Below are 27,724 nucleotides of genomic sequence, written 5' to 3' on the forward strand. Positions count from 1 at the left end.
TAAATAGATAAAATTATATTACATTTGATTTAAAACTGGACAATTTGTCATCTCATTTACCTTCCAATGGTTAGCTATCGCCACCGCCAGGCCTCCTTTTCTCAGAAAGTGGAAAGCTGAAGCCACAAAAATAAAGAATATTATGGTTTTGCTAAGTATCAACTCTCTGGTAAAGGCCTCTATATTGCCACAATCCTTTTATGACGTTGGCCTCTTCCTTAAAGTGCAGTCAGCCAACGAGTAATTCAGTCGTACTTTAGACTCGCCGTGTTTTGTAAAGGAAATAAAAATGTGCTACTGCGGTCTGACATTCATCCGAGCGTCACAATCAGATGGTTGGTCGTCACGGACCCGAGTGAAAATCCCGAGCATCCGCGCAGGTTGAATTTGAGCGCAGCTTCTTGGGTACATTCCACTGAGGTTACACGCTTGTCCGTGTTCAGGTCGGTGACTGTGTCTGTCCACATGTTTGGTCCACAGCATGAGGTGTGCCTCAAGTGAGGCGCACACATTGCTTGAACAGAAGAAAGCATCCACTGCAGTCTGCGTGTGTGTGACAAAGTCTCTCCAATGTTCATTGCTACTGTTTTCTCTGTAGGTTCTGACTCCTCTGCACGCGTGACCTTGTCCAGTCCAGGGGAGCCTTTCGTATTTCACACGAACCGTTCTCCAAGGCTACAAGCAAGTCCTTACTTTGTTCAGCAATATTTCTAAAGAGGTGAGAGAACACATTTTAAATGTTTGCTTTTCATTGCAGGAAGAGAAGAGCAGAGAAACATCTGCACTCACCTGGTCAGGCCCCATCTGCATCCGGCCCATCACCATTGGATTCATGCCCATCTGACCCCCCATCTGACTCATGTGGCCTCCACCTCCTCCGTTGGTTGGCATGCCCCCGTTCATCATCATGCCACCATACTGGCCAGGATTCCCTTGTTGCCCGAACTGCTGTTGCCCAGGTGGGCCTTGCTGACCGAACTGCGGCTGAGGATAGGAACTGGAAAACAAGAAGCAGGACGTGGTGAGTTCTGAACCTGCTTTACACCAAACAAACCCCACAACACACCCAACTGACCTGCTGCGTCCCATTCCTCCTTGTGACCACCCTTTCATATCGGCACCCTGATACATTGGACCACCCTGTGGGTGCTGTTGCATCATGGGGTTTTGAGGTCCCAGGCGACCTGGCATCATGCCAGTTTGTGGACTGTTCCCTGAAGGGCCAAAGGAGGGGTCCCCTTGCTGACTCATTCCTGTAGGCAGAAGTCAGATCTCTATACTTGCTCCTGCAGTTATACACCACTAGAGGGAGCCAGAATAGTACAAAAATGATTTTACCCACCGTAGCTTCCACCATAGCCAAACTGCTGGGCACCGGGCTGACCCATATTCGGCCCACCCATTGGGCCATCCATGCCACCAGGAGCTGTCACGTTCGGAGGCGGGCTGAAGCCACCGGCCGCGGCGGCAGCGGCCGCCTGCTGCTGCTGCTGCATCAGCATCATCATGCGCTGCCTCCTCATCTGCATAGTGACCATCTCCCTGCTGCGCTGAGAAATCATCTGAGTGTTGAGGAAGCCCGGCTGCCCATGGAGAGAGGTTTATGAGAACAAAATCTCAATTTCAAAAGCGTCAACTGAAAGATCCCTCACCTGTCCTGGCATGCTGGGCTGCATGGTTGACCTCATGCCATTGTTGTTGCCTGGCATCTCCATCTTCATGCCCATCCCCTGCCGCGTCTGATTCATGAACTGAAGACGCACACATGAGAGTGTGGGGCTTAACATCTGAATAGTAAGATCCATGGGAATATAGGCTTTCGACAGGTGTGTACCTGTTGTCCTTGGAGCCTCTGCTGCAGCTGAAGTCTCATGGGCTTGTTGGCGCTCATCATTCTGGGTCTCATCATGTTGGCCCGGGGGTGACCCATGCCCCCCATCCCACCCATACCAGGGAAGCTGCCGCCTTGGCCCATCTGAGACAGAATAGGTCCAAATCCTCCCTGCTGGGGTTGACCCTGCATGTGGTTCCCTCCGTAACCAGACTGCATTGGCATGGTGGGGGGTCCTGGGTAGCCTTGTCCATAGAGGGGCTTCTGATCCAGTACCATAGACGGGTCCTGCCCTGGGAAGGGCTCCATCGGCTGCTCTGATCCATGCGTCTGGTTGGGATAGCACCAAAGGAAATTAGCACGATGCGGCGGACAACACGCGTCTGTATTTCCTCACCTGGCTGACAAGGTCTGGGATCCCCAACGCTCGGTCTATCTCTTCCAGTGCAATGCCATCTGTGTTGTTCAGCAGAGAGTCCAGCTGGTCCAGAAGCGCCCGCTCGTCACTCTGACCCTCGCTGGTGGTTGGTGGCACAAGAAGGTCATCCAGGGTGCTGCCGAACTGTCGTCTGTAATGTGGAAACACTCAACACTGGAGCTCAAGCTCACACAAACACGAGGGTGTTGACTGCACAACTCACCTGTTGCCCTCCATTCCCATCATGCTGTCTGGCCAGGACGGAGACTGGTTGGGCTGTTGGCTGAATGGACTCAAACCCATGTCACCTGACCCACCTACAAGACAGTAACAGTCTCCGTGTTCTGTCTGGGTGAGCACTCACAAGAGCAGAAGTCTTGAGCAGCCATCATACCCATATCCATCAGCTGCTGCTGCAGCATGGACCGAGACCCAGGAACGGTGTTGGAGCGGCTGACCATTGCTCCTGGCATCATTCCCTTTCCACCGTTGTACTCCATCCCTGGTCGCATCATAGAGGGGTGTCCTCCTGATCCCACTGGGCTAGCACTGGACCGGGACATAGTCCAGTCTCCAGAACCACCCATTGGGGATCTATTGGAAACCATTGCCCGATTCACCGGTCCTGAATAAAGGATGGAAACAATAGGTAGTACACAGCAAGACGTATGGTTATGGCTTGTCACTCCAATTCATAATCATGTTGGGTGAGTTTAAGTGTAACAATAAGATATTTTGGCAACAGTTTAAAGGTGAGTGGGGGGTTCTATCACAGCAAAGTTGGCAGCACTTGAAACATAAACAGACCAGGGAGGAACACGAACACACCGCAGTGATACACACCCATATTTCCTGGGAAACCTTCTGGACTTCCCATCATGTTCTCCTGCTTGATGAGCATGGGTCGTCTCCCGCCACCCCCAGGACCAGCAGCAGGCTTCCCATCCATGGACAAAGTCCTTTGGAAGGATGCCCGAGATCCTGGGCCCAGGCCTGCTGCACCTGAAGAAAAGGTCATGAGTCATGTCAACTGTACACTCTTCAACATCAGTCAACACGAAGGTGACTCTGAAGAACATGCCTTGCAAGCTGTCGTCAAGGCAACCCTGGGCTTTGCCTCCCGCTTCACTCGGCCCCCCGCTTCCAGCCTGATCTGAGTAGAAGTCCGAGTTGGATCCTCTCAGGTCTCCAAGGATGGACTCCAGGTTGTGCAACTGAAGATCAAAATACAAACAAGAGTTGTTTTTTTTTTCTTCAAAGCATCACTTGCATCGATCGTCAACACGTCTTACATCATCCGGAGGTTCTGACTTAATCTTGCTGTCAGTGTGATCAAGTCCATGCCCCAGTCCTGACCCTGCACCCCCTCGTGGTGGGCCTGTCTTCCCTTCCAGCTCTTCGATCTTGGGTTTGACATCCACCGGCTCTTTGGAATCATCCTTGTTGAGGAGGTAGTGAAGAAGGGCGTGAGTCTTCTCTTTCTTGGGGCTGTGTTGCTCCTGTTTGGGCTCCATCATCAGCCCGGGTCCACTTCCAGCTCCTGAACCCCCTGTGCCCTCGCCGCCCTCCTGTCCGCCCAGCGTCACTTTTCCCGTGGCCTCTGCTGTAATTTTAGCCACCTCGTCTGGTGTGTTGCCATTTTGAAGAAGCTTATGGAGGATCTTATGCTTCTCCTGCAATGAGCCGGTGTAATGGGCGGAAGACAATGCGGCTGAGACTCCCCCATGCCCACTTGTCTGGTTTGTGCTGGTCGAGGAGGAGGACACTCCTGTGGATGAAGGACTCGTCACTCCACCAGCAGAGTCCTTGGTCTCTGAGGAAGCAGGGGGGGTGGTGCCTGCAGCAGGCAGTGGAACCGAAGGTCCTGCTGGCCCACTCCCGCTGATTCCCAGCTCCTCAGTTGGGGATGTTAACAACTGCAGCAGCTTCTTGTGTCCCTTGCTGTCCGGCAGCCTCCGTGCAGGCTCGGAGCTCCCCACGCCTGCCTCGCCGCTTCCCTCAGCAGCCTCTTTGCTGCCTCCCTGGCTGTCTGGCCGCTCTCCCAGCACCTCATCCGTCGACTGCTGCTGCTGCTGATGATGGCTGTGATGGTCACCAGGACCCAAAGCTGGACTCTTGCTTCCATCAGTACATGGTTTAGCTGGCTGCCCCGGCTGAGAGGAGGATGAGTGCACACTGGGCGAGCTGTCAGGTTTGTTTGGAGGTGGAGGCGACGCCAGAGTGGAGGGGAGAGAGTTCCCCACTCCTTCACTGATGGCTTGTAGAGCATTTAGGGAGCTGCTGGAGTAGGTGGTGGTGCTTCCCCCACTTCCAAGCCCACTTAAAGGAGAGTGCATGCCTGAAGGAGAAAAGAAACTCCATCAACAGATTTCAATCTCGGGAGGAAGTAGGGGTTGGTTTGGAGTCAGAGTTTGTCCGGTGTAAAAGAAAAAAAAACTTGCCTCCTGGAGAGAACTGGTTGGCCCCCATCTTTGGGCTCCCTCTGTTTCTGGGGGACATCAGAAGGCCAGACTGGGGACCGCCCATTCTCGGGCTTCCCGATGGGCTGTTCAGTCCGCCCAGCCCGAACCCTCCACTGCTCTGGAATGGGGGCTGCTGCGGATGCTGCATCCCTTGCCCTGGGTGACTCAAGGGGCCCATCTGGTTCATGTGTCCCACCTGATTCATCTGACCCATCTGATTCATCTGCATCATGCGGCTGCCCATACCTCCCCCACCGCTGCTCCCTCCATACATGGAGTTGCCCCCCATTTGACCCATGTGAGCCTGCTCGTTCATCCCAAAGCCCCTGTTCATGTTGCCCATGCCCATCCCCCCACCGGGATTCATGTTGACTTGGTTGTTGGGGTTCTGGCTACCCATGCTCTGCTGTCTCATGGTGTTTGACATCATGCTGCCTCCCTGAGAGGAGCGGTAGCCGTTTGGCTCCCTGGTAGGAAAGAAAGAAGCGATGTTAGAGCTTGGAAAGTGCTAAAACCCTGCAAACACTGAATAACTCATGAAAAGACCTCGGCATCTCCAAAAAAGCACAGCCACAGTGTTCGGAGTAGTGTCTTTTCACTGTTCAAGACCAGAGCATATAAAAGCTGTTCCAGCTACTTGAGCTTTTCTTGTGGTATGAATACCCCGGCTGCCTTACATAGATCTGCTGGAAGTGCTTTATTGTCGCTATGAGATTCATCGCTCTGCTTGAATAGCGAGTACATTCAGTTTCTGACCTCTGAAGTAAGTGAGTGGAGATGAAGCCTTGTGGCTCGTTGCTCATCGGATGACGGTACAGTTTGCTCTTCGTCTGGGCCGTGACTGGAGTACCATCAGATAGAGAGAAACGGTAGAGAGGGGTTTCGGCGTGACCGTGGAGGAAGGCTGAGCAGACAGAAAGTCAAGATTCACGAATAAGCCAGTTGAATGCAAGCATAACTCATTTCAAACTTTCTTTTTCTCACAGTTTTTGACTATTATTATATGCCTATATTAATATATATTTATATATTCTATAATTCTTTTACAATTATCCAGTAAAACAATAGTTAAAAATAACATAATTAAAGAGGAAAAATTGTTATTGTTCTAATTTTTAAATTGACGTGGAGCTCAGTCAGATGCTTCCATTAATACAGCCATTGTCTACTTTCAAGACTCCAGTTGTGAGCGACTGACCTTCGTGGTAGTGCCGCTTGTGTGACCACGGCTGTCCGTCACTGTGCTGAAGAAACATCTGAATGCAGCGCCGCAACAAATCCTCCCAGCCCGGGCGCATCGATGCTCGCAGAGAGTTCTGATCGATTTGGATCAGTTTACCTGGCGGGGAGGACAAGAGGAGGACACGAGTCAGGGAAGCCGAAACAAGAAGTGGAACCAACTTAGCGGTAAGGATGTTTTTTTTTTTTATTATTTCAGAAGGTGCTGACCTGTGAGCTCATGCCGAGTGTTGAAACTCTCAGTCCTCTCGATGGCAGTGACACGCCGGGCCACACAGATCATACATGACTGCAGATCTGCAGATTAAAAGAGAAAAAAAATGATGAAAACTGTGAGCATTACTGCAATGTAAAGTCCCAGATTTTTATGTGAAATTGTTAGATTAGAATGTAAATAAACAGGTGGTTATGATTTTGTAGAACTCAGCCGCACCGTCTCCCTCCTCGATCATGGCCTTGGGTTGAGTAAGAGCAAAGCATTGCATGGTCTCGTAGCGTGGTCCCCCAGGAGCCTCCTCCATGGTGCCGTGGCCAAACTTGACCAGCATCCGGCAGGTGAAGGTGTGACTCTTCTGTCTGGTCTGTTCGTTCCCCCACGACACTCCATTAACTGAGGAGCAAACAGAAACAATGTCATAAACCTGCATTTACAAGCAAGAGCAGAGGAATATGTGTTCAGCTAAAAGCAAAGGCAAAGTGATGTCAAATTTAGGATTGGCAGAGAAACCAGACCACCCTGCCTGGTCAAAAATAAACTGCATTTAAAACATTATATTAAAACAAAGATGTATAGATTTTAATGTAGGATTAGTGAATTATGAGTGTGAATTGTCTATATTGATGTGAATTGACTTTTTTCTATTCAACCGCGCTCGATAAAACATCACAGTCACACTCCAGATAGCGTTGATAGCCAGACACCAACGTGATGTAAATAAGAGCTCTGCTTTCCCCTCATACCCAGACATCCTCCCGGAAGATTCTGGTCTTCACTATATCACATATTTGCTCTCCTGAATGGAGAACGCAGGCTGCTCAGAACTGCTAAATGGAGCATGGGATTAATGTAGCTAAGGTGTCGATTTCCAATATCTCCAGCTCTCAAGCTGCTCGGTGGCGGGTCGAGGCCAGGGACACACAGCCATCTATCCTCATTTAGACCCTGACTCCTCATCAAGACTCGCAGATTTAGACGGGGTCACCTTCACAGGGGAAGGGGAGGAAAACTTCACAGAGATATCCCACTGCCCTCCAAGGTCTCCAGAAAGTCTTATCGTGGCCTTGAGTTTGGCTGGAGTTCTCGCCTGGCAGGTGCAGGGGAGGATAGAGGACTCGGGAGGCAGATGTCAGAGGAGGAAGATGGAAGTCCTGAGGAGGGGTGAGCTGATAAGGCGAGGTGATTTACCAAGGCCTTAGGTTTTTTTTTTCTTTAAGCTGACTCCCCCCAGACATAATTAGCTGACAATGAACCACCAAAAACACAGCAGAACAAGAGCGTCTGTTACAGTATGTTTGGTGTGTGTGTCTAACTGTCGCCTGCGTGGTCAGCACCGTCCCGCAGGAATGTGCAGCGCGGGGGCATTTCATTCAGCAGTCCGAAAAAGATAATAAAGGGGCTGAGCGTCGATGTGAGACACAATGAGCGCGTACCGAGGAGCAGACGGCCGAAATGTTCATCTTAGCAGGCAGCCATATTAAGTATGAATGAGCCGGAAAATGAGCGAGTCGGGCAGGGCACAAGGGACGGAGAGAGGAAAGGTAGTTGAAGAGGAGAGAGTGAAAAGGTGGACGTGCCAAACCCATGTTGTGGAAAATGGTTGCCATGTTGATCAAGTCCGCTTCATTTGAGCACATATTTATAATTAATGAGCATAATAAATAGTGGTGGCTTCAAACACATACTCACTCTCTCTCTCTCCCAAAACACAGGCTCATGGCTGACATGCAAATGTGAACATACATAAGCACATGTGTGCGCTGAGTGATGTGGAGGCACATTATTCAGCAGTGAGCAGGTTCCAAATGGCTGCCATGGGATCTGACTAAAGCTCAGGCCTGTTTTACACTGTCTGGACCACTGAGTGTGACTGACAGCTGCGCTACGCTCTACCTCTTTAGCTCTGAGTGGGCGGGCTCCAATGGCACACGTGTGTTTTCTCAGGTGTGTGTGCCTTTTTGAAATTCAGCCCTGCACATGATCAACTTCCCAGGGGCAGATAATTATAACCAAGGGTTGAGGAGTCGTCGTAACCTCCCAGCGTGAAGTGTGTCGTGTGGGTGTCTTACTGTTGGACTTGGGCAGGCTCTTGTGGAACTCCTCGCGGTCTTCCTCATGGAGGATCGTGTAGACACTGGTGTTGATGAGCTCCTCCTGTTTGTACTGCAGGTACTGCGTCACGTTGTCAGACACAAACACGATGTTGCCTTCACGGTTCACCACAAAGAGGAAGCCATCCAGGGCCTGGTGACAAAGCAAGAGTAATAATTGCAAACATCACTAGAACCACAAAACCCAACAGTCATTGAGGAATATAGTTTTGCTATATTTAGAGCTATATATGTGTATAAAATGATGAAAACAACTGAGAATTTGCTTTAGTATTTTCATGGCTATCAAAATATAATATATCAAATACGTAAAATAGCAACGCTTTGAGTACTTTTTATTCAAACACATAATATAATAATAATAATATTTGTGTTTTTCTACCTTTAAAAATCATGAATCAAACTAGTTACTTGTTTTTTTTTATTCCTGAAGAGACTATTTTGAAATTGAAGAGAGTATTTTTTGGGAGTCAACACCCAACTGGTTTCATGTGGCCCCTGTATAAATTAAATAGCAACTTTATAGAGACTGTTTTGACATTGTTTGTCAACTCTCTAAGCGCATGAATAGGAAACTCAACTCAAAAAAGACTTTGCTACATTTCCAACTGATGTAGTCATAAATGAACACGTGAACTCACTTGCAGCAGAAGTGGCCCAAGATGGTCCTTGTCGATGACCCCCTGACCTGTTGAGGATACGTCTGACTTCTGGACGTCGTCATCATTGGACGATGACTTTCCTGCGGAGAAGAAGAAGCACAGGAAGAAAGAGATTAGAACCATGACAAATATTTCGACCCACGAATCAAGCGGGGCACCTTAATTGAACCGTCCGTCACTGGCATTGCATGGCCACTAGGGGGCAGCGTTTCTCAAGACTGACTTATTAATTTATTTATATATATTTTGGGGGGATTTCAAATAGCAGGTGAGGGGAGAGACAGGTTGGAGCAGGTTTCTGAAGAGCCCGTCAGAAGCAGCAGAGGGTTGCGTGCATGTGGAGCAGGTAGCAGCTGTCCTGATGCTTTATATTCAGTGTCAGACTCTGAGGGACCGTCGACTGGTCGGGCTCAGAGAGAGAGAGAGAGAGAGAGAGAGGGAGAGAGAGAGAAAGAGGGGGATTGGGAGGCGCAATGGTGCAGGGGCACAAGCTGATGCACCTGAGTTAACGTATAGGTGGAGAGAAACATCCAGCTAGAGAGACGGGAACGGAACAGACAAGAGGACAGTGGAGGGGGAGGATGTCTGCACAAAACATCAGGCAGCATTAGTCTCTTGTATTAATGCTGGGTCTAAGAACGACGTGGGGGCTGCTCAGCTACAGGAATCATTCTACCTGATTAGCTCCCGGGGGGCGCAGATACCCACACACATCCAAAAAACTGCTGCCTACCAGCAAGAGAACTGCAGACAGGGAAGGGACAAGCGTGATAGAAAAGCTGCTCTCCTTTGTGCGCCTCGCTATCAATATACCCAATGTATAATGTCGGGGACTGGTGTACCACACGCTGGTCAGGAGAGCAGCAGCACGTGCCAAGAAGAGAAAAGGAACAAGGTGCAAAATCATAGACGAGTCTAAAAGCCCGTGTCATGTCTGTCTTCACTTCCTGTAACTATGGCAACCTGTCAGCAGCCAGTGAGGGCCAGCTGTAGCCTCTTCCCCTTCCTGTCGAGGTGGCAGACGCGCCGACTGAGCCGGCGAGGAACACAAAACAGAAAAGTGTCGCTGCCACTTATTGCAATGACACATCCAGTTGGAATCATGGAAATGGCAGCTGAATAGATAGATGGTCATGCATTTGCTTGCAACCAATTCAGCCACCATTGGTGAGGGGAGCACCCAGTGGTGCGAGCCCACAACGCACACGCAGAGCTAAATCACGGGTAGCTTCGGAAGGTTCCCTCGGAGACATAAACAGGAACCCTTTGAAATGATTGGTGGAAGAACGATTGGTCCCTGCACCTGGCTCCGATAAAAGCCTGTGTTTATTCCGTCATGCAGCTTCACAACAGCGCGTCTGACTCACAGCTGGTGTCTCCTGTCCTCAGTAAAATTTCTGGACGGCGGCGTCCACTCACCCTGCTCTTTGATCTGCCGGATCTGGCGCACCGTCTCTTTCAGGATGGCACATTTGTCTGGTTTGACATTGAAGCTGTCGATGTCGCTGAGGTTGGCGGAAATCAGCTCTGCCAACTCCTCGATGTATTTACTTTCCTGTTCCCGCCGCTTCCTCTCGCACCTGTAGGAGGGGACGTGCAGAAATGAAAGCAAATGATGATGCCCTAATTTCTGCCATCTTATGTCTCTGAAGTGAAACGCTGACACCGAGATCTGTATCTATTCAACTCGTACAGCACTGCTTTTTAAATCTATAACTATGATTTCATTCTGAATTCATGACTTGTGTTCGGGTCACTCTTGTCGAGCATGAATCCGAAAGGGTCAAACCAACAGTGTTTGATCACACTCGAGAGCAGCCATCACGTTTTTTTTTCTCGAATGCCTAAAAAAGATTCAGTACTTTTATATCGAAGTTATTTTTACACTTACAAAGTCAAATTCTGAATGACACAAGTCTGGCGTTTAATCCGACCATTCTTACTGAACTCACCCGAGACCCGGCGTCTCGCACGTGGAGAGTTTTCGTTTCCGGTTCTCGGAGCAAAGCGGTTCCATGGAGTTCTCCCCCAATCCACTCATCGTGCACACACATCAGCACCTGAGAGAAAAAGGGCAAAATGAGACGTCAGGATAACTGTCCCCAAAAGGCCTCTTAGCTGATCGTGTGCTGCGGGTTGACAGTTAAGGGGGTCTTCTGCAACAAAGAGGCTGCATGTAAATGTGTCATGGTGCACACCAGGATAAAATATGCTTATATCATGCAAATCATATTCTTCCAGCAGAGACAGACGATCAGAAACATGTCTTCCTCGGAGAAAATGAGCAGAAGCAAGCGAGCTTGTGTTCTAGTGTATGTAGGAGTTCATCACCTCACACAGCACCGTCACTGACACACACAGGATTAGCAGGCTATCCAATGATGAGCCACGCTACACAACTAACCCAGTTAGACGCTCGTCCGTCTCCCACAATGCATCACATTTCGTCTCCAGGAAGTGAGCTGATAAAGGTTGCGGGGAAGAGAGGCAGATGGGACAGAAGGGGCGAGAAAAGCAGGAGGGAATACAGGAGAAATAGGAGCGGGCGGGAGAAATGCTTGCCGTGATTTGTCACTTTCTTTGCCACAGTGACAGCGCTGACACAGGGGGGAAAGGGTGGTAGAGCTGGTGGGTGGGTGGGGAGCGCACGCGGGGGAGGGAAAGCACAAGCATAGGAGGATATACCGAACAAACGCAGAAGTGAAACAACAGTGGGAAAGACGTGTTGGTGGCAGTGAGGGGAGGGGCTCAGGTGAGAGGAGACTCAGACAGTCTGCTGTGTGTGTTCTGGATGTCTGCTGTGAAGGCTGGGCTGAAAGCCTCGGTCCCCCTCTTAACCTTCACAGCCAGAGTAGCTTTTTCATTCCATTGATTACATGGTTATCCCCTGACCAGAGCGTCGCCTCTCCTGCATTGCAAATCAGGCCAATGGCAGCGGGGGGGGGGGGTTTAATCATCACCAACCATCAGCTCAAATGCTTTTTACCAGCATTATAGAAGTAGCGCACCATCCTATATAAATATGAGTAACTATATGGATTGACTATTACCACACAAAGTCTTTGTTGAGTTGAGAGTTACCTTGAATTTAAGGACCGTGCAGATGAGCGATTGTGTTTTTCATTCCTGGAGAGACTCTTGGCGCGACACAAAGGCAAACACGTTGTTGTTGAGTCAATAGCTGCTTTCATATAGATATGTGTGTGTGTGAAACCAGGTGAGGCACAGTAGCATTCCCTCAGAAGACAACATCAGGGAACGCTGGGGAATCTCGTGATAAAAGCTGGAGATGCACCGAAGGCATGCCGATGCTCGTGCTCCATCCCGTCTGGAAGGAATTTCTTTCAAATTTTGCTTTTAATCTTTCCCTTGAGCACCTCCCATCTGTCTGTCTCTCTTATTGCCTTTGTCTGCTCGCCTACCTGCACCTCCTCTTCCATCAGCCCGTGTGCCTCCCCATGTGCCCGTCTGATGTGCGGCGCTAAACAAAACCCTCACTCACTGTTGCCTGCTGGAACCTCCCACTTGGGCCCAGGCAAAAAAAAAAAAAAAAGAAGGAAAACAGTGAGGACAGCGCTCCAAGTCGTGGGGTTCAGGACTTGACGTGGATGTTTGAGTGAGACTCCATCTTTGCCTTCGTCTGCCCGACAGCCTATTGATGGAGTTCTCAAAGGGAGAGTTGCTCTAATTGCAGAGTGAATGAGGCGGCCCCTGAGAACGCTTGATGAGGAGGCTGCTGAATGCCCCAGGGAAATGGGTCACCTCCAGCCTGGCGCGGGCCGCCCGCTTTTCCAGTGCAGGGAGAAAGTCAATTACATGCCACAGGCAATGGGGCCTGGTGGCAGAGAGGCAGCGGGCTGTGGGGGACACAATGCAGCAGCAGGGGGCAGCGGGAATGAGCCACCGGAGGAGCGATATGTTGGTGAGGAGGTAGTCATTTTAAAAAAGAAGGGCACAGGTGGCCACAGAAAATGAGTAGAAACCAAATATTTTGCTGCCTATTTGGAGTTCAGCTCTTAAATATAGGCAGCATTCGTTTGAAAGTTGCTTGAAAAATGTGAGATACATTTGAAGTTCTCCTCTGTCGGTCTCAAAACCATGGTATCAGTTTGGCTCCAGACAGAATGTCATGTGGTGCGGTCACAAATTGGGTGAGTCCACAGAGAATGATGTTAAGTTGAACGAGCCGGAGCTCATGTGAAGACAGAGCGAGTTGCACATTATTTTGACTTGTTGACTGGAAGACTTTATAAGAACCCATTGAATAGAAACACGATGAATCCATTCCAGTTTGGATTTCAAACTAAAAACACTAAAATTATTGTGTTGTTTCATGAATAAAGACCAAGCAATTGAAAGAGTAAAAGTGTGGTGGACATTTGACATCTGTAAAATCTAGTGCTAAAACGGTCTGGGTCACAAGTTAACTCGAGTCTGAATTGCATGGTGAGGTGAATCAGACCAGGGACAGTTACGCAACACGGGTTGAGATCTTCACCTTCTTGTCAAAGGTGAGGGAGCTAGTCTACATGCTCACCGGTGTCTGCCCTCAACTCCTCTTGAACCCTGATCGTGACCGTAGAAATTCAAAAGGTCAACGCCTTCAAGATGGGAGTTGACCCACGTGCTTCTTTGGCCTGCCAGTGACCCTGAAGAACAGTGGTCAAGTCCAGGAGCCCGACAGCTTCAGAACAAAAGTCATGGTTCCCACAGATATATAGAAGAGAATCCAGCTCAGCCAACCTCTGAAAAAGCTACTCTATGCTTGATATTTCATAAGAAGCCTTGCTAAAACGCTGTTTTATAGTCGAGTATAGAGGGAGGGTGAGGAGTTCCTCATGTATTTGACTGGCATATTGACATGGTGGAGCAATTCTCCCCATACAGGCACAGTGACAATAACATGAAAGGCTATTCCTTGATCTTTATTAACGAAGAGAATATTCCATTATATTGGTGCAAAGTCTTTTCATATTCAAACTATATTTCATAGTTTCATTTCATGGGGGAGGACCACCCCAAAACTCCTCCTGTCACGTCTTTATGATCCATCATGCTCAAGTCAAAGTTAGTTCTTGCAAACTTAAGTGTGAAAGCTCTTTTCCTCTCAGCACCTTTTGTGTGAAAATCCCCCGGTTCTCAAACACGATTATATCTGACGACTTTATTATTTCCAAAGATATCCTCAAATAAAAGTTTAATTTGGAGTTGATATTAAATGTGCAATATTAACAATCATTTCACTGTGAGGCGACATCTTTTATTAATTTACCTGCAACATCTGAGCCTTTAGAATCTGTTTTTCAGAAGATATGAGAGGAGGTTGTTTTGCCGTAATAAAAGGGGGAATTTAAGTTTGATTTATATGAAGTAGTTTGAGGACGTAGGAAGTGTGCGATGAGTCATAGCAAAAAAAATAAAAGAATGCAACAATCTGCATGGAAATGACTGAAGACGACAAATAAAATGCAGGGTGAGCTCACGTTCCACTGAACTGCACACGAGGCGGGTTTATTTCGCTTCTTGTGAAGCTTCGATGGAAAGGGAGGGACAAAAAAAATGGCCGAACAAAAGGTGTGTTCAAGTTTGGTGATGCAAATAAACCCAGTGTCACTGCTTCACCTGTCTTTCATAATCGGTTTCGTCAACACGGATCACACACCTCGCGTGCAAACTCACCGCCGGCTCGAGCCCTGCTGTCAGTTAAAAGGGAATATAAGACCAACAATTGGCATGGGGCTACATCTGGATGCTCCCTAACTTTTTACAGCTGACAAGCAAATGAACGGCACTTGGAGCCAGCCAGGCTTTGGCAGTATCAAAGTAGTAATGCGGATTCTGAGGCAGCAGAGATGGAGTTTGAGGCGTATCACAGAGTTTCTGTCTCCACTTGTGACCTTCACGTGTTTGACCACAAGTCACCATTAATGACAGCATGTTGAAATGTTATTGTTGTTACGGTCGCCGTGACAACGGAGGCTATGTAACCACAAGGAAGTCACCACTTAAACCCAAGAGAAAAAAGTTCTGCCGCAGTTTAGCTTTGCCACGGAAGCTATTTGACAGATTTCATAATCAGTTTCCCCCAAAATGTAAAAAATGTCAGTCACATGAAGTCTGACATGTCACCAGTAAAAGCAGACAAAAACATTAGATCAACAACATTTAATAATGATCTAACCAGTTGTTACTTGAACAATTCCGGAATAAATCAGTGTCCCCTTTTTCATAAGCTCATGATCCCCAGTGACCAGTAGCTCTTCTGCCTTCCTCTGACATGACGTCTCCATCCTCCCCAGAATGACCTGCTCTTCTTATGGTCACTCCTGACGTCTCTGTAATTGCACGAGCATGTGGAGCACCACGCCAGAGCGGAGACTGGCTGTTGATTTTAGGTTCATTTGTGTGTGAGTGCAGTTGTCAGGGCTGAAAGATTAATGCTCCCCCTCAGCCTCTGTGGCAGGTAGAGCGCTGAGGATGATTCGATTTCTCCTCCTGTCTCTCAAATATCTCCCTTCTCTTGACTTCTACTGAGGTGGAAATCATTCCCTTTGTTTCTCCAAAACAACTCCTGTGTACACCTTGTTAGAAACCCCAGGAAAACTTCGGGAAAAAAAAAAAAAATCCTCCGCCCTCATTCTTTTGTTTCCGCGGTCAGGTCAGGGAGATGTTGCAAGAATGTGGCAACAACAAGAAACTGTCTCTGGGAAAGCGCTCAACCTAAACCTAGCAGGCGGTTACTATGCCAACGTAATGGGGTGTTAGCCCACCTTGTGTCGGTGCGGAGATGATGGACGATCAGATGCCTCCCTTACTGCAGGGGGGTGTGGTCTGACGTGGAGCTGGTCACTGGAGTCTGGAGGGAGACGGGAAAGTTCAAGAGTCAGTTCACGAGGATGATATCAATAAAAACAAGTTTTATTTTATTGAACACTTAACAGACTAGTGAACCCTCAAGCCATCTTTATGCGCCTAGCTACTGTAGCTACAGACAGGTACTCATGAGTTTCTCAACCTTTTACAACCTCTGCATGCAGAACCAAAGAGATTGCAGAACATGGGTGGAGCTTGGAGAAGTTGTATTTTGGTCACTACAGTATGAGAAAGTGATGTTTTGGCAGGAATCCACGCGCGAGCTGGGGAGGCGTATGTGTTTGGACCTGGACTAAGTGTGGAGCCACATGGGGCACCTCACAAAAACAGGTCAGAATAGTAGCTGAACAGCAGCCATATTGTTTAAAGCAACTACAAAGTCACTCCACACAGCTCTTCACAAGCTCTGACATGCAACACACAATAAGCAAAACTCAACAAACTTACGTGCATAACGGCAAATTTCATAGCATTTTCTATTTACGAACTTTGAGTTTACAGCATGTAACATCTAGTCAGGTAAATTTAGGACTGGCTACTAAAAGTAGTGACAAAACCTCATGGGAATTTACCCAAACTCGCTCCCTTCAACATCCATTTTATTTTAAGTACCTGAATTAAGTATTCATGAAGTTATTTCCAGGCCACATACATACCACAGACAGCTTATTTCTAGACTCAAGATGACTTACTTTAAACCAATATGTCAAGAACCGATCATTTCACAGATAGATTCCGGACGTTCTTGAATGTATTTTCCCATTTTTTGGCTTATGTCAAGCAAATGACATCAGTCATTTTAGCAATAAAGGAAAGACACATAGAGTACAGGTCTGCTTCCCTGTGCTTGATGGACTCAGGCGAGGAAAAACAAACCATTAGGATAAATCACTCTTTTAATTCATCATAAACAAATTTGTGTCCATTTGGGGCCTGATAAAAAAAAAAAAACAATCGTGTATGTGTGTGTTCCGTTTCTGCCAGTGTCGCTGTCGCAGCCCAAGTGTTCTCTCTGAACAATCACAAGAGTATCCCGTGGGGGTAAAGCGTACGTAACCATGGAGAGCGCGGGGCGTTTCCATGACACCCTGTCATCAGGAAAGCACACTGCCAGGATGTCTCACGCTCATCTGTCACTGCGCCTGTGTGTGTGTGTGTGTGTGTGAGGTCCATAGTACTTGGTGCATTCAGAGAGATTTCAAACAGGGAGGACACTTGCATGTTGCACTTTGGAACGCTAACCTGCAGCACCATATATGACGCGTTCCTATAGGGCATGCTGACATGTGCGCGTTGACTTAAGAGTGCCTGCACGCGTAGAGACGTGACCCCTGGCTGCACTCCTGAATGGAAGCAGATGGAGGCTGTTGGTGTGCCGCTAAAGAGGCAGAGACAGTGTATAGTTTAGGTGATGTATGGACTCTCTCCAACAAGGGTATTGGCTAGTCAAAGAAAATAAAGTCAGAGAGCAAGTGTGAGTTACTTCGACTTCGACTCAGACTTTCTTTATTGTCATTGCACAAAAACATATCGCTATATTATGGCAACGAAATTTCGGTCTGAGGCCTCCTGTTTCCAGAAACAAAACTATATGTCCAAAAATAAATAAATATGAGATAAATACTAACCAGGAAGATGTACAAATAAACAGTATTGCAGCTATTGTCTCAGCAGCCTGACAGCACCAGGAACGAAACTGTTCCTGAATCTGGTGGTTCTGCATCTGATGCTGCGGAACCGTCTGCCGGATGGCAGGAGAACTACTGGTGCTCAAGTTTGGCGGAAAAAATGTGCAAGCAGAAGCGAAAAAAAAGCCTTCAGTGTGATCATTACCACTCTTCATGCTCACTTTGACACAGCTACTGAGAGTGAGTGAATAAAAATGTTAGTTAATGGCATGCAGCGCTGCTCATACAGCCTTGAATATGAAAGCCGTATGAATGAGCTTAAGATTCAGGGGTTGACTCAGTGGAAAAATGTTAAGCTGGCACTGTTTATCTTCTCCTGCTCTTCAATTACTCCTCTTCACGGAGCTGATCAAGCTTTCCACGCAGGCGGCATGAATGTTTCATCAACACACTTGAACACGCAATAAATATACAGTGCTGGAGGAGCTACTGTACTAAAAGTTGTGGAAGTGAAGGGGTGCATCACCTGCACCACGCCATTGTCACGAACTTTTATCGACCAAAGCAGTGGAGATACTTAAGGTTTTATGGATGTAATGCATCATTAGATCACATGGACGACTGAAGGCCTGTCTTAAATAAAGTTGAGTAAAACTTGACAAAAGCCATTACTGGCTTTTCACGCTAAAAATACCACTTTTATTTGGGCTCAGCTCAACAGCACTCACTCTGGGGTTTTGACTCACAATGACAAAACACAGTTGCCAACATGTCAAAATTAGTTTCAGAGAAGAAAAAAAAGATTTGGTTAACGGTGCAGATTTTAATCTTGTGCTCAACCAGGTTGTCATGGCAACCAAACCACACATGGGTATAGTTGTGCTTAACTTCTCTCCTATAACCATACGCTGCTGGCAATATGTATAGATGAAAAGCCATGTGTTTTATCTCAAAGTATACTCCTTACTTCTGTTTAATTCAATCCCTACACATAAGAATACAGCTAAGAATTACTTTTTACTTAGACAACCAGAGAGTAGTTCTCCATTTTCTCAACCAAGTGACGGCAGTGAAACAGAAAAAGACCATCATAAGCAGGCATTATAGTCTAAACAAAATGCTGTCTCAGGAAACGCTGCTGGTGATAGAGGATGATTGTACTCAGTGGTACATCTTCTGCCATTCAAGCAGCCCCACACCACGATGTATACTTCAGTCCGGCTCATGAAATAAAAACCAAGTCCATACAAGAGGCGAAAAGTGAGACCACGTGTTGTCAAGTTAATAATATGCTCTATCAAAATGCCTTGACTCCCAAAGCTTTTTCATGCTCTTTTTCAGCTTTTGAAACTCCATTCTGGGTGATTTATGGACTATATTTGATCAAAAATATTAAGGCTACCAACTCAGAATATTGATTTATTATTTGGCAATATTTAAAAAACAATGTTTCTTGTTAGAAAGGGACTCCGTTAAAGTCTAGCAAACTAAGCCGATTCAATTATGTTTTCAAAACAAGACATTTTCCTTCGGAAGCAATAGAATACAATAATAAAATACGGCTGTGAAGGGTTAATCTCAGGGGGCTGGGTCCCCCTCTATTAAACACAAAGCCAGTATAAAGTGAATTTAACCTTCTGTCATCATCCTCCTGCACTGTGTAAAGTCATAAAAAATTAAAAGTTGAGCGTTTGACTTTGGATCTGCAGGATTGTCTTTTGCGAGTTTGCAGCAGAAGAGTCAACTCTTGGGCTGTAATCCTAAATGATGAAAGTAGAATACATTCTTATTAACATATGATAACATCTATAAATTTCATATTCATTATCGTCTCAAAACCTCGTCTTATTCCGTACAATGAACACTATTAAAAGACATTTTAGTCAATGAGATTTTGACGATTAATTATAAGTTTGCCGAGCACTTGCGAGTTGAGACTCTATATTCAGATGTTTCACTGGGGCTGTTGAGTCTCACTGTTCTTTATGATGTCTTTTCTTCCCGCACGAAGCCCTCTGCTACTGTAATAAGTGTGAATAAAGGCAGGCGACGGCGCTGCCAGCATACACACTGCGCACAATGAACAATGTATAAAAGTAGACTGTGAGTAAGTCTGCGTGATTGTACTCTGGGTGACTCCGCTTCAGTTCTGCTCGCCCAGTCTGCTCCGACAAATCCAGCGCCCAAACTGGAAGAGAAAATCGGATCCAAGACACATCTTGGCGTGTTGCCTGTTCTTAAACAAATGGGACCACAGAGGCTAATAAAAAAAAAAGTAGAGTCCACAGCTCGCCTCCATTGACAAGTGGGCAAGGAGAGGAGGGGGGGGGCTGTTCTGAAATACCCCCACTCGCCGTCCAAAACGAACTTGCCGCTTTTCAGCTCGGACAAAAAGGGCCAGTCTCTCGCAACGTCTTTATCAACTGAACTCTCTCTATTGGCAGCCAAATAGTGCTCTGATGTTACATTGTTATTAGCTAGCCTCCCTAAAAGGGCTTATTAAAAACAAATTGCTTCTTAGTTCCACGAGCGAGCTTTCCATCTTTAGACAAATTACTGGCAGGATCATGATATCACAGCCCGCTGCTTCAAACTTCACACTTCACAGGGAGATGCCGGTTAATGAGAAGTATTGAATACAGCGTGTGGCTCAATTAGGAGCGGCAGGTTCGACAGTGAAATTCCACGGCGCAGGGTGTGTCAGGCGTGAATTTACATCACATTCAAAAACAGCAGTGAGTCAGCGTGCAGGTCAATTCAGAACAGCAAACGTCAGCGAGTAAATACTTCAAACTTGTTCATGGAAAAGGTCCGGATTATCAAATCTAGAGTGGAGGTAGAGCACTAAGATTACGCTCTTCTCAAAAACATCTTGGGATTCCGCGGAAAAAAAAGGATGTTGAAGATTATCTGATAATGCCCCACGGCCTGGCAATGGATGAGTGGTGGAGGACGAGTCGAACAAAGTCATTTTAAATCCTCCATCTAGTCTTAAACTTCTACATCAGAGCTCAACAGGAAATTATTTTTTGACACACATTCGGGGAATATTTTCCAATCTAGCTCGCCTGGCACTCACGTCCTCCACTTCTGTGTTTAAAAACCGCGCGTGTGTGTGTGTGTGTGTCGCTCAGAGCAACAATACAACTTCTTCCTGTCCCTGGCTTCTGCATTCAAAATCACTCATCCGGCACATTCAAATATCATGACAAAAATCAACTGGACCATGGGTTGTATTTCTATCTAAATCTGTTTTGTGCTCTTGAGATCTCATGTACTTGCAATACACATGACATAAAGGAACTGAACTGAGAAACTAACATTACATTCTGAATTATTTACCGAGCATAGCTCTCGACACCTTGGGCAAATTAGTATTTACAGTAGGGCAAAAAGTTACAGCGCCACCCACGTTACTCATCTGTGTGCAGACTTCAGAACTGTGTGACCTCAGTTCAACTTGTGTCTTTCATATGGAGCAGGTTGAATTTACCCATAACAGCTTGGGTCATTCCTCTGCCAATCCCCTAATGGTGTTGCAGGGGGTGGAGCTTAGGGACACCTTGAACAGGTCATGCATATAGACGGACACATTATGTGTGTAAATATATATATATATATATATATATATATATATATAGAGAGAGAGAGAGAGAGAGAGAGAGAGAGAGAGAGATCGGAACTGTATACATACATTTTATATATTATATATATATATATATATATTCATATATATATGTATATATAATTTAATTTCATAAAACTGTTGAAAAGATGAGTCAGCTGTTCCGTTTCTATTATAACTGACTCGTTTTCTCGCACAAGACTGTTACGCGGATGTTAATTTCTTTAGCACTTATTTACACACAAAGCCTCAGTGGGTCCAAATTCTGCTCAGAGAACTGGCTGCCACGCCGCCGTGCTGTTTGTCTTGGGTAAATAATATAATTGTGAAAAACACTCAGCTCGCAGTTTCTAATTAAGATAGCATAGAAAGTGCCTTTGTGCGCTTCGACAAACAAAGGTTGTTGATGACTGGTTTTACTGGCTTTGGTGAGTTAATGTTTAGTTAGTGCCCATCCTGTTTGGTGAGGGAAAGAAATTCAAATGATGTCGACGATCATCAGCTTGTTCCAATCTCTGGAAGCTGTTTGAGGCCATTGCTGTTGTGAAGTCTCAGGCTTTGTGACGTGGTATCAGCTGGGAAAAACACTAGCATTACAGCATCATGCCATCTTTCTTGTAGCTTTCTTCTCACCACCTCAAACTGGAAGTGGAAAGCTCACAGCAAACTGCTGACATCATCAGACTGTAAATAAGCCTGAAAGGTCGACTTAACTTTCTTCATTTCTTTTTATTTGCACATTTGAGACTTCTAAAGACCCAACAACTTTCTTCTGTGGAAAGTGTTCTTTTATTTCCTTTCACTTTGCTGCAGCCGTGTCATTGTTATTGTCACAGCTGTTTATGTTGTAGCGACTGCTCGTGCTGTTGTGGCTCATGTGTTATTGCAAGTCATTCACTCCTGACCTTGTTGGCTCCCAGGTGACGTGCTGCTTGTTGCTCAAGTTATCGTTGGTGTCATTCTAATCGTGACGATTTGTGAATGACGGCTGCATACATTTCAGCAGCTTGTGTTCTTGTACGGTCGCCGTAGTTCCACCTTTTGTTTACACTTGCAGCCACAATGTGCTTCTACACAGCAGCAGTCAAAACTACTGAGTGCGATGTGGACCTTCAGAGTTACAGTGAAGCAAGTCAAACGGAGAAATAGGTTCAATCAGAGGGCCTCATTGGAAGCCATCAATTATGCACGAGCGATGCATTATCATGGCATGGAGGCCACTTCCACCAATTAATTAACTCCGAAACGAGAGGCGAGAGCGACAGATCTGCAAATGACGGATGATGAATGTTGTTTACACTGCATTTCCCCGGCATAAAGAAGGGGACCATAGGAGCGAAACAGGCAAAACATAAACATGAGCAAAACATCACTGTGGTGCCAGAGAGGCGGATAACCTTAACCCTTCCTTGCCATATCCACTCCACGACTCAAGTTTGGTCCCATAATTCTCTGCATTTATGTTTCATTTGAAGATTCATCCTTAGTTGATACCAATAGTTGCTGGTGGGCCAAAGTCTTTCTGAGGTTTAAACTTCATTTAGCAAGATCGTATCAGTCTCCCCACGCCAGAGAAATATTAGTTAGCCTTCACAAACATCACACACAGTCTATTTGGCGAATGCCTTACTTTTGGGGATTTTCCAGGGTCCTCCAGTTGGTTGGAGATCCGGGACCAGATGGAGTGATTATTAACTCTTCCTCTGGATCCCACCGTCTGAGTTGGCTGGGAAGAGGGACGTCAGGCTCACCCTGAGGACCTGGCAAAAAATAATGTCATACGCTCAAAGATATTCACAACCATACTGGAGATGAATATGAGTATGTTTTGGTCCCAGTTGTGGGAGAAGACTTTGTTCGGTGACACACAGTTTGGATCAGATTACTTCAGTGACATGCAGATGGAGGTGGCATCACAGGAAGAGCAACAGTGTGTCGGCTTCAAGAGCTCTAGAGCAGTGAGACGCTGGGATTGAGGAACATGTTGCTGGTGGAAACGCAATCACTCTCTTCCACTCAACCTCGCCACCCATGATTTCAATTTTGTTTCCCTGCCTTGACTAAAGGGTGAATGAGCAGCATCAGTGATTTACATGCAAATGAGCTCATTAGGCCAATATCTGCCTCCATACACGACAGTTTGTGGGAACAGGCTGGTGCACTTTTGAAAAAAAAAACAAAAAAATGACATAAGATTGAGATTTAGCGAAGAGAAGCGTGTGTTCACGGCTGAAGCCTCGCTTCCCGGATTAGCGGGAATCCAAAGTTTTGCGCGTCTGCGTAAACAGAGATGACCTGGGAAGCGTGAAAGCGGCGGCAGATTAAAGCGCGGACGTAAAGGTCGACAAATGAAAGTTGATGAATGATTGGCGGGGGGCGCTGTGGTCAGTGTGAGGAAACGGTATGTCACGGCGAAGGTTGTTTTCCTCACCAGGTAATTGCACGCAGCTACAGCTGAAGCTCTTCGATGGCCGAGCAGCGAGGAGAAAGAGATTTGGTTTGGCTGATATACGTTCGCGAGAGCGTGTGAGAGAATAAGCCGTGAGACTTTCCAAGTGGGAATGGCACATAATTGGCTCACAATAACCCATCAGTGAGGTCTTAGCAGAAAAACATCATCTTCCCTCCACTTCTACTTTCCTCCTCTTGTTTTCTGCGGTGACAGTGAGAGAGCACATTTGCCACATAAACAGCCCCCCCCTCCCCTGACTTCTATTTATTTGCTCAGAGTCCAAAAACTGCACAGCGCAGGGAAAAAAATATGGCAGAGGGAGGGGTGGAGGAGAAGAGGTAGAAGAGAGAATACACAAAACACACTGCAGATTCTGCTGCACACATGTGGCCAGTACACGCAGCGAACACAGGCGCAGACACACTCTTGGTAGCGCATCTAAATCACATTAGCTGCCTGCCTGCCATCCATCACTCCCACAGACAAAAGCACATGCCAGCAAGTCGGGGGAAACGGCATGGCAACATGCAGAACCACCCACAAACAAACACCCAGCAGCCGTCACACCTTGCCGAGACGTCCGTCCTCACAATATCCTTTGGTCGTGAATCTAAAATGGCACTGAGAGGCGAACTTGTGCATGACCAGAAGCATACATTTCATCATGATGTGACTGTAAAACTGAAGAATGGCTGCTTTAAATATTTAAAGCAGAGCGAGCTAAGCAAGTATTGAGAGAGATCTTGTGAGATCTCTTTTCCTTCCTGTCGGTATCAATCTTTTTCCTATTAGAGGGGGAAGGGGCTCGTCCTCCAACTGTGTGTAAAGACCCACATGTATGTTGTGGGTTTCTCCCGTCGGGTGGGTGTCAACGGGGGGGGGGGGGGGCGCTGGCTCTGTCTCATGGCAAGTGTGTGGTTTGCTAATCTAATAGGCTGTCTCCAGGGTGAGGTAATGAGCTGACAAAGCCAGGAAGAGAAGTTTTCAGAAGGTAGTAATAAGTTGACACGTGCTCTTTACATTCTGAGACCATATGGTGCGGCATCAGAGCGCTGCCACACCGCCCCAGTCTATGGAAGCAGCCTCTCAGCTCCCACTATTCTCCCGCCCTCTCTCCAGCTCTGTCTGCTTTACTCAATAGCATCCACTGCCTCCTCACTTAACTCGCTGTTTTTTACTGGCAGAGAAGAAAAGAGAGAAAATCTCTGCCTTTCCCCTCCTGCTTCCTCACATCCCCGTCGACTGCCTCTCATCTTCTCTTCGCTTCAGAAGGCAGAGCATCGACGAAAATCATTTGCGGACTCAAGTGTAGCGCTCGGCGGCATTCAAACATACCTATATCTTACCTGTCTTATTTGTCTTACCGCCACACAATACAGTACTGCATAATTACATATGCATTACTGCACTTTCCTTATTGGATTCTCAAGCCTGTAAAATGAAAAGTGCTCGATAAAGACCTCATCCTCAGCTAAAATTGTCATGGCTGCAGTCACAGTAAACTTTCCTTCGAAGTTCCACACACAAGGTAGCATTAAAGATCACAGACTTCCAGGATCAAGACACTTTTTATTCACTTCCTCAAGTGAAAATATACCAAATACGCAGCAGTATTTGGGTATTTTTCCAAGCCGGAATGCAATATTTTGTGTAAGCCTCTGTAAGTTGTGAGCACACGTGTGGTTTTCAGAGCAAAACAAGAGCAGGAAGTTGCTGACATAACTTCTACATCCTTACGAGACTTAAAGCAGGAAACAATTACAGGGTTCTCGAGCAAGCCGTGTACTTGAGGAAACACTAAGGAGAGAATGCGGCCACAAGTGTCCATGGACACGCATCAAAGCGGCACGCGGGAGGCCAGCAGCTCCTTTAGTTGGCTCATGAAATCATTTAAAATCAGCCCCTCCAGCCTTTTGATGTGTAATGAGAGAAAGCATTAGCAGTAAAACGGGCTCTCCCCGCCCCGCCACTCATCGCATGGAAGTCAGGGCTGCTGCTGCTACACGTCTATTTATACATTCACTCGTCTTCGGCTTTTCTTTTTCTTCAACAGGGAGCAGTCTGTGCACGTATGGCACACGTTCAAGAGGGCTACATTCCTCGTGCCCTTCTCGCTGCAAGTCTTCTTCTGCTGCTTCCCTCAGTCTCTAATCCCATCCCCCTCCCAGGCAGTCTCCTCCCTCTCTGTACCCTTCCCCCAACTCTTTCCTGCTCCCAGCACCCCTCCCTCGCATCAGGCGGCATGCAGGAAGGCGCAAATTCACAGAGAAGGGAAACAGTAACGGAAAAAAAATGAGCTAGTTTAGATAGAAGGCAAATGAAAGTGATGAAATGAAAATGAAGAGATGAGATGGAAAGCAAAGGGGGGAGAGCGAGAGAGAGAGAGTGAGGGAGACTGGAGTGGGTGGGATAAGCTCGCTCTCTCCACAGCGATGGGCGTTTCTTTCCCCGGTTTCCTGCGAGGTCAAAAGTTTACCGTGGTTTTAATTTCACCTTTGCGCAGCCAATCGGATTGCGTCTTCGGCTGCTGAGGAACTTTGACCCAGTCGGACAGTCGGACGCCGACTCCACAAAAACTTGTTCCATTTTCACACCACTCCTCACAAGCAAGTGAAGACAAACATCAGGGAAAAAGACAATTGTTGATCTGAAGGAATAGAGGGGGGCAGAATTGGAAATAACTTTCTGCACAAAGCAGCCACCCGAGCAGCGACACAGCCTTTAAAGGGAAACAACGTTTACTGTACACTCACACACAAACTGCGGAGACACACCCACTTGCTGCCAGTGTGTTTTAACACCAGCGTGTGTGTGTGTCTGACGAGTGTGCAGTGTGTGTCTAAGAGGGGGGAGGAGGTTGTAGTTTGATCATAGCATCAGTGAGGGGAGGGGAGGCTCTGCAAATAGAGCGAGCAGTCAGTGGCAGGAATGGCTTCAAGCCTGGCGTACTGAGAGGAGTCCAGGTTTGTGTGTGTGTGTGTGTGTGTGTGTGTGTGTGCGTGCAATCTGCATCCGCGCGCCCGTGTCTGTCTGTGTGTTTGATTAATTAACAGTCATGGCGACGAAAGAAGCCCCCCGTCGTTCCCCCCCCCCCTTACATCATCAGCACAATTGCCTACGCCCTCCTCCTCCATTCACCTGACTGTGATAATAAGACTCGCACTCCTCCTGAGAGCAGGGTGGTGTCCAATCCTCTGCTGAAAGATAACCTGAATGTAATGAAGACTTTAAGACCCGATAAGAGTCCCAGTCACCCTGCTGCCACTCGGATCAGTCACATCACAAAGGTTTGGGACAAAATACGAGCCAATATAAAACCCCAGGCTCTATCATTAGAAACTCGAGAACCTTCTGAGCTTGGCTTAACAGCCCATATATTTTGTGATTTATCTCCCACTTATTCAAACCGCCATTAGGTCGAAGTCCCTTGGCATCTGTTTGCATCATCCCACATTGAATCTCAATCCCTTTTATGAACTCCTTCCTCAATATATATTCTCCAATCACAGATTATCAACGACATACTTTGAAATTCAGGTTGCTAGAATCCAGTAGTAAGTAGTACACTTGCCAGTCCTATGGGTGGCGTTGTAATGCTCCGCTACAAACAAAGAAAATGCTCAAGCAAGACGCTGGAAATGGAGATGGTAGTGTGAACCAACAACATGGCAGAGCTTTTATTACGAATCACACGTCACGACAACTGGACGCAGACAACAGAAAAGGCCCCCTGACCTGGGTTAAACTCAGCGTCGGGGCCCCCTACACTCCACTATGAGAACCCTGTGCTCTTTCTTCAACTGAATCGCTATCAGATATAATTCCTGATTTCATATGGACAAATAGACTGCAGGACATGAAGTCTGCGGCAAGCAAACACCATGCAGATTGACTTCCACTTCCCTATAAATAAATAATCCTCATGTAAGATTCTAAACTACAGTCTGTGTGGACTATAAATAGTCTCGATGTAACTCCCATTGTAAGGAGTTATTTGAAGAGTCAAACATTGAGTGCGCTCCTCTCTCAAAATGCTCTTTGGCAAAGCAAACATCTTAGCATGTCCTCGATGGTGAAGTCGACTAAGGATCAACAGGTTGAATATTATTCTCATTTCAGTAAAAGGTTGAGGATAAATAACTCAAACCTCATCAGTGATAATAACAGTAGACAAATAGTATGTGAATACTCATTTGCAGAACAGCT

General features: G+C 46.8%; 2 protein-coding genes across 3 annotated transcripts in view; one reads left to right on the plus strand and one right to left on the minus strand.

The window, feature by feature from the left end:
• Positions 1-675: 675 nt before the first annotated feature.
• LOC128749807 (nuclear receptor coactivator 3-like) overlaps positions 676-27,724 on the minus strand; it is a 36,570-nt gene continuing 9,521 nt past the window's right edge. Inside the window, exons 2-23 of the mRNA XM_053849727.1 lie at positions 22,697-22,826; positions 15,711-15,796; positions 10,893-11,000; positions 10,360-10,520; positions 8,920-9,020; positions 8,237-8,411; positions 6,384-6,560; positions 6,161-6,247; positions 5,910-6,050; positions 5,468-5,615; positions 4,691-5,178; positions 3,542-4,587; positions 3,331-3,463; positions 3,093-3,251; positions 2,644-2,874; positions 2,473-2,566; positions 2,229-2,400; positions 1,835-2,161; positions 1,653-1,751; positions 1,343-1,583; positions 1,076-1,253; positions 676-997 (exon numbers count right to left, since the gene is read on the minus strand). Of these exons, the coding sequence (XP_053705702.1) occupies positions 676-997; positions 1,076-1,253; positions 1,343-1,583; positions 1,653-1,751; positions 1,835-2,161; positions 2,229-2,400; positions 2,473-2,566; positions 2,644-2,874; positions 3,093-3,251; positions 3,331-3,463; positions 3,542-4,587; positions 4,691-5,178; positions 5,468-5,615; positions 5,910-6,050; positions 6,161-6,247; positions 6,384-6,560; positions 8,237-8,411; positions 8,920-9,020; positions 10,360-10,520; positions 10,893-10,981 (4,569 nt within the window). The 5' untranslated portion in view covers positions 10,982-11,000; positions 15,711-15,796; positions 22,697-22,826. The remainder of the gene's footprint in view (positions 998-1,075; positions 1,254-1,342; positions 1,584-1,652; positions 1,752-1,834; positions 2,162-2,228; positions 2,401-2,472; positions 2,567-2,643; positions 2,875-3,092; positions 3,252-3,330; positions 3,464-3,541; positions 4,588-4,690; positions 5,179-5,467; positions 5,616-5,909; positions 6,051-6,160; positions 6,248-6,383; positions 6,561-8,236; positions 8,412-8,919; positions 9,021-10,359; positions 10,521-10,892; positions 11,001-15,710; positions 15,797-22,696; positions 22,827-27,724) is intronic.
• LOC128749443 (protein kinase C-binding protein 1-like) overlaps positions 757-27,724 on the plus strand; it is a 62,322-nt gene continuing 35,354 nt past the window's right edge. Inside the window, exons 1-2 of one of the 2 annotated variants that reach the window (XM_053849068.1) lie at positions 757-1,021; positions 5,888-6,118. The gene's annotated coding sequence lies outside the window, so the exon portion shown is untranslated. The remainder of the gene's footprint in view (positions 1,022-5,887; positions 6,119-27,724) is intronic. The other variant, XM_053849066.1, reaches the window with a different exon arrangement.

This window comes from Synchiropus splendidus, chromosome 18, assembly GCF_027744825.2.
Source record: "Synchiropus splendidus isolate RoL2022-P1 chromosome 18, RoL_Sspl_1.0, whole genome shotgun sequence".
Classification (NCBI taxonomy): Eukaryota; Metazoa; Chordata; class Actinopteri; order Syngnathiformes; family Callionymidae; genus Synchiropus; species Synchiropus splendidus.